General features: G+C 40.2%; 1 protein-coding gene across 2 annotated transcripts in view; it reads right to left on the bottom strand.

The window, feature by feature from the left end:
* PRKCQ (protein kinase C theta) overlaps positions 1-9,978 on the bottom strand; it is a 42,647-nt gene that overhangs the window by 14,706 nt on the left and 17,963 nt on the right. For both annotated transcript variants that reach the window (XM_018565881.1, XM_018565889.1), the window contains exons 5-10: positions 9,096-9,127; positions 8,905-8,990; positions 8,174-8,303; positions 6,160-6,269; positions 4,552-4,654; positions 902-1,074 (exon numbers count right to left, since the gene is read on the bottom strand). In XM_018565881.1, the coding sequence (XP_018421383.1) occupies positions 902-1,074; positions 4,552-4,654; positions 6,160-6,269; positions 8,174-8,303; positions 8,905-8,990; positions 9,096-9,127 (634 nt within the window). The remainder of the gene's footprint in view (positions 1-901; positions 1,075-4,551; positions 4,655-6,159; positions 6,270-8,173; positions 8,304-8,904; positions 8,991-9,095; positions 9,128-9,978) is intronic.

The raw sequence follows: 9,978 nt of genomic DNA, 5'->3' as shown, positions 1-9,978 counted from the left end.
ATATATACACATATATATACCTAGAAATTAAAACAATGTTACACAATCAAATGTTATATAAAAGTTTAAGTAAAGTTTTTTTTATTTAAGGGAGGTTCACAACCTCAGTCAGGTTTTTTCTTTGCCATCTGTGTCCCATTGGGGAGATTTCCCTTCACTTCCTGTCAATAGCCACAACAGGAAGTGAGAGGAAATCCCTCCCACAGAGAGGGAAATCCCTGGTTGTCACGGGGGTCACCAGAACATTTTTCTGCTCTGGTGTCAATTCAAAATTTGTATTTTCTTTTAATTCTTTCCACCCTTAAAAAAATGGCTTTGGTTCTACTTTAAATAGAATTATTGTAACCGCTCATACCATCCAATAAGACAGGAATAACTCAGCTTTGAAGCTGGTATTAAGCTTCTGCTGTGGGTATTACCTCTACTTTTCTCTCTTGCTGCCTTAATTCCTGATGCTCCATTAATGTAGCTGCTGTTATTCAAACATTTTTGGCATGGCTTGTAATAAAGCTGATATTATCTCTCAGACAACAAATTAGTAAATAATATCATACAGTAGATTTGTAAAAAGAAAGGATGAATACATGAACATTTATGAGTATGATTTCAAATGCTAAGTCCACCCTAGACTCATTTTTATTTTTCAGCAGTGGTAAAACCATGTCACATATTAGGTCTTCTTAGATCCCCAGCAGTGTTGTCCCTACTGGTGTTCCTATTACTAGCCTCTCCCCATACACAGCCATTATTGTCTGGATCACATTAAAAAGGTAGCTGTGCTCCCCTTTGTAGGAATAAAAAAAGAAAAGACTGCTGACTTAACAACAAAATCTACATGCACCCATAAATTGTGGCTATTACTGCAAGAGATGATAGCAAAAACAAGCAGATACAAGTTTACCTTTCCAAAACTTCCTTTTCCGAGCATTTTATGCAGAATAAAATTATCGAATGTCAGTGTGATGTGGCTGTATGGCTCCTCTTCTGTACTTCTAGTCTCTGTTCTAGGCTCAGCTGTAGTCTCTGTGCATTTGACTCCTTCCACAGGGGATTCCCAGCAAATGCCTTGGGACTCTGTATTGTGCAGGATACAGAAAAGTATTATTCTAGCGGTTACTGTAATATTAAATGTTGGATTAAAGTGATGTTAAAGTCAAAAGGTTTTTAAAATATTTCAAATGCTGATGAAATCACTTACAATGGATGCTGCTCCTTGATATTTAAATGTTTTAGTTTCCTGCAGAATCAGCTGGTCCCCTGAGCACTGGCCCCGATATCCTGTTTAAGGGCTCATTCACACCCTCATGAGCACTGGCCACTTTTTCCAGCACAGCTCGAATGCAAGACAAGGCAATATGCCTTGTCATGGATGGTGACAGTTCACACCACTCTGTTCCAGTGGTGTGCACTTAAAAAAAATAAAGCATGCAGTGATTTTTTTAAGTACACCGCAGTGAGATGCAGTTCAACTGCATCCCAATGTTATGAGCCCATTGAACTTAATGAAATTTCAAATGTCAAGTCAATAAATCCCCTGCCCCCTGCTCCTCCCTTCTCCAAGCTGGTAGAAGGACAACTACTGAGACCGATCTGTCCTTCATGATCTTTTTCAAATACATTTTTATTGAGTTTAATAGTGCAAGTACACATATACATGTTATAATGCCAACTGATGCCTGCGGCTTGCAGGACATCTATATCCAACTAGTCAAACAGTACATAAAGCATATCACATTAATGTAAAGGCACAGAATTGGTACATAGAAAGTAGTATCATACCACAGCTCATCTATCATCATGCAAATGCGGTCATATTCCTGACGTCAAAGAGCTGTAAAGAGGACTGCCCGATACATTTTATTGTTTAGTCTGTAGGGGGATTGCCACCTATATAGTCTAGAGTGGTAGTAGTGGATAGTGCAATTCCTCAACTCAAGGGCAGTCCCAGGGACCAATTGATGATTTCATCCTGATAGTGATACTTAAGACAATACTACATAAAGCACATGGGGAGACACAGGAAAAGACAGCAGGGGCATGGTAGAGTTGGGAAAGAAGAGGAGAAGAAGTGAAGAGGAAGGTACTGGTCCGCACCTTAAGGTGGAATCAACTCTCGTCTGAAGACCTGATTGGGGAAGATTCATATATGGCACAGGTGTCGGGTTGTAGGTGAGGTGAAGTATTTATCAATCCATGGGGTCCAAATAGTCTCAAATTTGTGCATAGTATTTTCAAGTTGTGCTGTGCATTTTTCTTGGGCCATGATCCAGTGGACATGTGTGATTACATGTGATACAGTAAGGGACTTCGAGAGCCAGTTCAACGCAATTTCTCTTTTAGCAGAGGAGAGGATGTGGAGGGAGAGCCTGAAGGTTTTTTTGGTAAGTCCTGCCGGTTTACAATTGAGTAACGCGAAGGTCGGGTCTTTAGTCAATGGTTCCGAAACCAGGGAGGCCATGAGGGCGAACACTTCATCCCAAAAGGCAGAGACGTGGGGGCATCGCCACCAGGTGTGATAAAACGTACCTGGGTCAGGGCAACCTCGAAAACAATTAGACGAGCTTTGTGGATTATAAGCTGCCACTCTGGTTGGTACAAGATACCATCGCATAATGACCTTGTAGTTTATCTCTAGCATACTCGCACAGCACGAGCTGGATTTGGTATTCAACCAGGAGTGTTGCCAAGTTTCTTCATCTAGTACGCTTCCTAAGTCACTATTCCAATGGGACACATAGGATGGTGGAGAGGCATCGGGGAGGGACAGTAGAGCTGAGTAGAGGAGGGAGATAAGTCCTGGGCTGTGGGGATTGTCTCGACAAACTCGTTCAAATATTGAGAGAGTGGTAGAGCGACCCTGGGTGGAGGACTGTTTAGTAATGAAGTGTTGGATTTGGAGATAGCGGAAAATTTCTTTATTGGGCATTTGGTATTGCTCTTGTAAGTATTGGAAGGGTTTCACCCCTGAGGTAGTTTGGAGTTGCCAAATGGAGAAATGGAGTTACCATTTCAGGATAATTCGCGTTATATAAGGAGTGATATGATTGGGTTAGTTTGATTCCCAAGTAAGGTAGATGGGTATGGCACCAGGAGTAGTTGTATTGTTGCTGTATGGATGTGACTAGGTTGGAGGGCAGTGTCAGATTTAGGGCAAAGGATTTGGTGTCATTAATGTATAATCCCGAAATGGAGGAAAAGGCTGTTAAAATTTTCGTCAGGTTAGGTAGAGAGACCAGGGGATTAGTGATAAAAAGAAGAGCGTCATCCGCAAACATACACATTTTATGGGACACACCCTCATGAGTGATTCCTGTGATGTCTGGGAATATATGAAGTTTTTGGGCCAAGGGTTCCAGAATTAACGCAAATAAGAGGGGCGATAGAGGGCAACCTTGTCTGGTGCCTCTAGACCTGCAGTGGTTGAGAGCGGTGTCCTGAGTATTTATTGTGTGCTGTAGGGTTATTATAGAGGGAGGCAATCCAACTGCAAAAGTGAGGGCTGAAACCCCAATGTCGCAGTGCATAAAATAGATAGGGCCAGGAGACCGAGTCGAATGCCTTCCTAATGTCCAGAGAGAGGAACATGGAGGGTATTTTTTTGGTCTGGGCTATATGGGATAGGAGTGTGACTCTGCGGATATTGTCTCCTGCTTGTCTGGTGGGGATGAAACCTACCTGATCGTTCTTAACTAGTTGACCTATAACCTGGTTCATTCTGTTAGCTGGTACTTTGGCTAGTAGTCCTTCATGGTCTTATACTGGACAGGAAGTTCAGGGAAGCAGAGCTGAGAGAGATGGAGCCAGATGTTTGGAAACATGATAACTGTAAGTGCTTGGACAAAAATGTAAAGAAATGTATAAATGTATATTTGCCTGATCTGGATTCATTATTGGAAAAAAGATTAAGAGTTTAACACCTAAATCATTACATCATAATGTCTGTAACCATCTGTATCTTTTCTGCTTGAGACTTTTTATTATTGTTCATTTATTTTGATGTTGGTTAGAACACTGTAACATTGTGTAAGATGCATATTTTTATTGGTGTATTTGTGTATGAATCCCAAAGGGAACCCTGGTGTCCAACCTGTGGCCCTAGGGGGCCTGTTTTGGACTGTTTTAGTTTTTACTCAAGTCAGTGAAGGAAAAATATTCTTTAGAGTTGCTTCTAGTAGTTCATGATTTGGTTTAATTAATTTGGTTTAACGGTCCTTGACTGCTTGCTGTAGCAATACATTCACTATCTATTATGAGGGGGCCGTTGGTGATGTCAAGGGCCATACGTAAGGCCCCCTATATCAAGTAAAGTGTAAGAACAGGTACAAAGTGGTGAGAGTAAAGCTGGAATAAATAGCTTTTGTTTCCACATTCCTAGAGCTAAATCCTTTAGCCAATACGATATAATGTTGCCGGCAAGCTGTAATGCATGTTGGCTTTGTGAATTATTGTAAAGGTCTACTATTTACATACCAATAAAGTACCGGCCTTGGAGCATGATAACCCTGAAATCCTGCCTGAAACATTCAATATATGACAATATATGACATGTACCTTTCCTCGCAGATATTAAAGGCTGCTTTTCTTCTGTTTTTCTGTGGCCAACTTCAAGTGGACCTTGCCTGTAAACTTGCTCAGTTTCTCTTTGCTTCCTGTCCTGAAATCAGGAATAAAAATTAATATGCTGCAAATTTGTTCAGCATAATCAATGCTCTGCATTTCATGATTTGTCAGTGGTAAGCACTTAGGAACATTTTAGATTTCAATGTATTCCTAAAGTGAACTACAGGACACGACGGCGCAAGCTATAATGGAGGTTATCCCTATCCCACCTCAACCTTAACCACTCAACCATCACATTCATCCCCACACAGCTACCTCCTCAAGTATCACTTGCCCCTCCCTCTTAGATTGTAAGCCCTCACGGGCAGGGCCCTCCTTACCATCTTGTCTTGAATTGTATTGCAATTGTTTTGTCTTGCTTATATTGTAAAGCGCTGTGCAAACTGCTGGCGCTATATAAATCCTGTATAATAGTAATAATATTAGTTATTTTATGGATGCAGCAGATTTGCCTTATATCTAGAATAAAGCTGCTATTATGTATATTTTATGCTACTTGAATGGTCATGCAAATATCACAGAAATGAAGGAGCTACAAAAGAGTGAACTTCATTTGAAGGGTTTATCAATTTCAAGGTTTTCCAAGATTGGAGAAAATATGCCCATGCCAACCAGACATATTCTGGTTTTCATTTTCTAAAGCAGAAAGCTATAGAAAGCAAGTTAACAGCTTCAAATTTCCCTTTCTCTCAGGTTTTATACATGAGCCTCTTTATTATGAATCAGTTGTTCCCAGTGATCAGCACAGCTTTTAGTTTATCAGCGTGAGAGTAAGCAGATACTTTTGGTCTCACAAGGTATGTATGGATTTCATGTTCATGTGGTTAATTTAGGGCTTGGGGTCAGGTTTAGGCTTAAGGGTGAGGGGTTAAAATAGTTGTTTGCATTTAGGAGGTTAAGTGTTAGGTTAAGTTTCAGGTTTGAGGTTAGTTTGTTATGGATTTATTATAAGTATTATCTTAAAGGAGAACTATGGGGTAAGTGTTTTTCCCCATAGTTCTCCTAAGGGTCACAGGAGGACATAAACTAGCATCCTCCCGTGACCCAAAGCTCAGTATATCGCGAGCTACAGCTCGCGGAATACTGAGACCGCTGCAGCCGGGACGGATCCCGACATTACAGTCGACATCCACCCAGCTGCGTGATTGACAGCTGGCTCTGCCTATCTAGAGGCGGAGCCAGCTGTACCCGCCCCATCCGCTCCGCCAGTCAGCGCTGGAGGATCGGAGGGGGAAATCCCTGCAGAGAGCCGTGAGTGACAGTCACAGCTCTCTGCAGGGACATAATCGAGAAGTGAGCAAGCGACAGTATGTGTTCGCTTACTATCGCAGGATAGGGTTAAATGTTAGGGCCTGCCTGAGGGTAAAGAGAAGGTTGTGGGAGAACACATTTTTTACTTTTACCACTGCAAAATTTTCAGCACCAAAGCCAATGTACTGTCATTGATTACAGAGTTGCTTTGAAGTGTCCTCAGCATGGGCAGTATAAATGCTGTACATAAATGAATAATGGAATATTAGGAAGACAACACAAATATACCTGTTGTGTGCTCTCTATCATGGCCAAAGCTTCTGCCATCAACTTCTGATTAACCCCACAAAGGTTTGCTACTTTATTTTCACACTTATGATGGACGTTCATACCACATTCTGCATAAAACACAGGCAATAAACAAAAATAAATAATTAAGAAATGTAAATACCTATAGTTAAAGAGTTAAACAAGTTTACTATTCTTAACTACTACTCAAAACACTGCAAAATAGTATCTCTTCTTCTCACTCAACCTTCTATGAAGAGTAAAGATTTAAAAGTACCATGGGTGTCCTAGTGTTAGCCTCAGGCAAAACCATTATAGGGTTTTAATTAAAACAGTAAACCAAACAAAATCCATCCATGGGGAGATGTAAAAAAGGTAAAGGGTTAGAGTAGCCAAGTTTGCTTTGGTTTGATAAATAAAGGTGGGAGGGAGAGTTAATTCACTAATGGATGTAATTATAAACTAATAATATAGATCCCCAAAGTAGGGTATCCTAAAACACAGAGAGGAGTGAGAGAGAATAAACCCTAGAAAAGGTGAGATAGGGATCATAAAATAAAGGAATTTGATTATAATTAGAGCACACGAGTAATAAGAAGGTGAGTAAAGGGGGGAAGGTCTTAATGCACTATTTATTTGAACTAGGGATGATGCAGCACTATTATAGAGATATAAGGTCACAATTTATAATAAATAGATGGGAAGTGTAGAGCTGAGATTTTGAATTGATTATGGTAAGATAATAGGAAAGTTGGTCTGAGGACTTTATGGATTTTGTGGTGATTGCACTAAAGTTTACACAGAGACACAGGTATATTAGACTGATCTCTCCCTCCTCAGGAGAGTAAGTGTAAGAGTGAGGATGCAAGAGGAGGTAGTGATGGATGCTGGAAATGTATAGTTAATAAAAGTAAGAGAAATTAAACACATTTGATTTTTACAGTATAAATGATATTCGAGAATATTTATGTGAATGTGAATAAATGTATATTGGTATATTGGTGAATACAAATATATTAAACCAAACAAAATCCATGCCTTTTAAATGTAAAAATAATGTAGGTAGGCAAACTAGAGATAGAGTTATAGTCAAGCTAACTGACTTATACTGATGCTGCTAAATCTGGCCTGGCCATTTAGACTTCAATGACCTGTGAGCATGAAAGGGTAATGTTGTAAATCTTTGCTGTACAGTACATCTGGATATCCGCCTCTGGAGCCTGTAGGCACACAAGTTTGACCATCCTAAATAAACCCCCTGTGCTATGATTAGCTCCTTTACACATGACAATGTTTTGTCTTCCTGGTCCTAACATGGCATAGAATATTGGGATAATGTGTAAATAACCTTAGACAAGATGACTATTCCTACTGAGTAAAAATGGATTGCCAATGATTGTAAATGGAAAAAGCTATTTATTTGCCTCTGGCCCTAGTCTTTTTGCCACTTGAGGCGGGGAGGGATGGATGAGTGGGGAGTGCTGGTGGAGAGTGACGTCACTAAAAGCCAGGCGCAGTGATATATAAGGGCTCTGCATCTTCCCGCCCAGCTCTTAGCAACCTGGGATGTCACTGGTTGCCAGCAGCTCAGTGGGATGCTAGCCAGAGCATCCCAGGTTGCTTAGAGCTGGGTGGAGAGATGTGGTGTATGGCCCTTACGCATCTCCCCACCCAGACCTTAGCAACTTGGGACACTGGCCGGAAAGGCGGCGGCAGGCACACTGCAAACATTGTTCAGCAGAGTGGCCATGCCGCTTTGTTTGCCACTCCCCCATGTGACTCTAAGAGATGCCACCTGAGGCAACAAAGTCAGGCTAACTCATTATAGAGACGGCCCTGGTATACAAAAAAGTTATCAATCCTGACAGCTAGAAATACAACTAATTGCCAGCTTAAGAAGGAAAGCAATTTTCTAGCTGTCAGTAGAACTTTCAGAAGAGACCATAGGGGGTAATACCCACTAAGAGCTATATATATAACACTCATCTGCTATCTATAAGACTCCAGTACTTACCCACACACTTTAGTCCTTGCTTTGCCAGTCCCCAGAGAAGCGTCCCACAGTGTTCACAGAATGTCGGGCTCTTATAATTGTACACTTTAAATCTGTGAGGCATGTCTATTTTAAATCTTTCTTTATGGAGCTGTAAAAATGGAACAGTGAACAAAACTGAGCATTTATTCAACATGCATTCGTCTTAAATCTTCACAAAACGCAATGCAATAAATTATCGTTTTCAACTGTGGTGATGAAAAAAAGCAGCAAGGTAGAAAGTTCTTCCTGAATGAACAAAATTCTGACAGTGAATGTGGTTTTCCTCGGGGCATTCCATTTATTCCAACATTAAAAATCAAGTGAAAATCATGGTTAAAATCAAGTGAAATTTTGAATTACATTTAACAAGTCACTGATGATATTATCAAATGCTCTGACATGATTATTTGTATGAACATTCATATGAAAATCCACCACTGTATGGCCTACTCAAGACAGGCCTACACCTTGTACAATCCCTTTTCCAAACAATGACTGGTCAGAGCTATAGCAAATCATTCTATTCTATGGTCACTGTTTTCAATTTCACCATTTGGAGGGAATGCAGGTGAAAACCCAGAGCTCTATCAGGAGGGTACTGCTTGTGTTAATACATGGAGGAGGTTTACAAGCAAATATGTAATTTACAATTATCTTGTATATAATGCAGATATAATCCATATATCTTTTTACACATGGAAAACACTTACTACTGTTTCTTTGCTGTTGACTGCAGATCCGGTGCACTTAGCAATAACTTTATCAATGCATTTCTTGTGAATAGCAGCATTGCACTCTAGTAATTGTTAGAAAATAAGAATTATACATGTATTTATTATTTTCAAAGTTAAAAAAGCAGTTACAAATTCTCAAAGTTAGAAAAAAAGTTAACAATTCTTACGTCGACACTGATAGCCTTGCTTGTTAAGTCCCCTGAAAAAAATATATAACAAAATACATCATTAGGGAAACATGCAGTATTATTTACAGGAAAATCTTTCAATAATATCATCAGTCAAAATACAACACATAGACACATCAGTACATGTCAACAAGTCTTTGATTTAATGGAGACTTGAGTAGAGTTGAAATTGTTAAATACTGTGGAGGTTTAGTGATTTAGGGAAAGTGAAGCAAAGGAAAAAGATGAGCTGAGGCTTGTGTAATTACACTTGAAAATGAAACCCACAATTTGATTTGTTGCTATGGCAACAATTCTTCAAGCAACACTTACACTTTTATTTGCTTCCTATTTGGAATATGTATGGGTGTGCAACCTATGCCTGTAGTGATGCCACTGGAAAATAAGGTGTAATTCCTATCTTCACTGAAAATTCCTGTTTACAATATAACACATGAGGGTAAGCAAGACGTATACAATATACCATGAGTGGCCAGATTATTATGACCACTCCATCAGTACTTATTTGGGCCACGAGATGACTCCACAAGATGACTTTGCGGGCCACCTCGTGACTCCACGAGATGTTGAAAGGTGATGCGAGGAATCTGACACTGCACTGTGGCCCTTCTGTTGTCTTGTACCAGTCTTGCCACTCTCCGTTCTGCCCTAACATTGACTAGTCGCTGAGGGCCACAATTCGCACGTTCAGACCCAGATTTTCGGCTGACAGTCCAGTCTTTAAACATTTTAACAACAGCTGCTCTTGAACATTTAACAAATTCTGCTGTTTTGCTGATACTCGCTCCATGGCTCCAAGCGCCAACAATCATCCCACATTCAATGGCTGTTAAATCGCATTGTTTACCCATATCTTCAGAAA

This window comes from Nanorana parkeri, unplaced genomic scaffold (genome assembly GCF_000935625.1).
Source record: "Nanorana parkeri isolate BGI_ZX_2015 unplaced genomic scaffold, ASM93562v1 scaffold26, whole genome shotgun sequence".
NCBI classification, from domain to species: domain Eukaryota; kingdom Metazoa; phylum Chordata; class Amphibia; order Anura; family Dicroglossidae; genus Nanorana; species Nanorana parkeri.
This window is presented reverse-complemented; position numbering and strand designations above follow the sequence as displayed.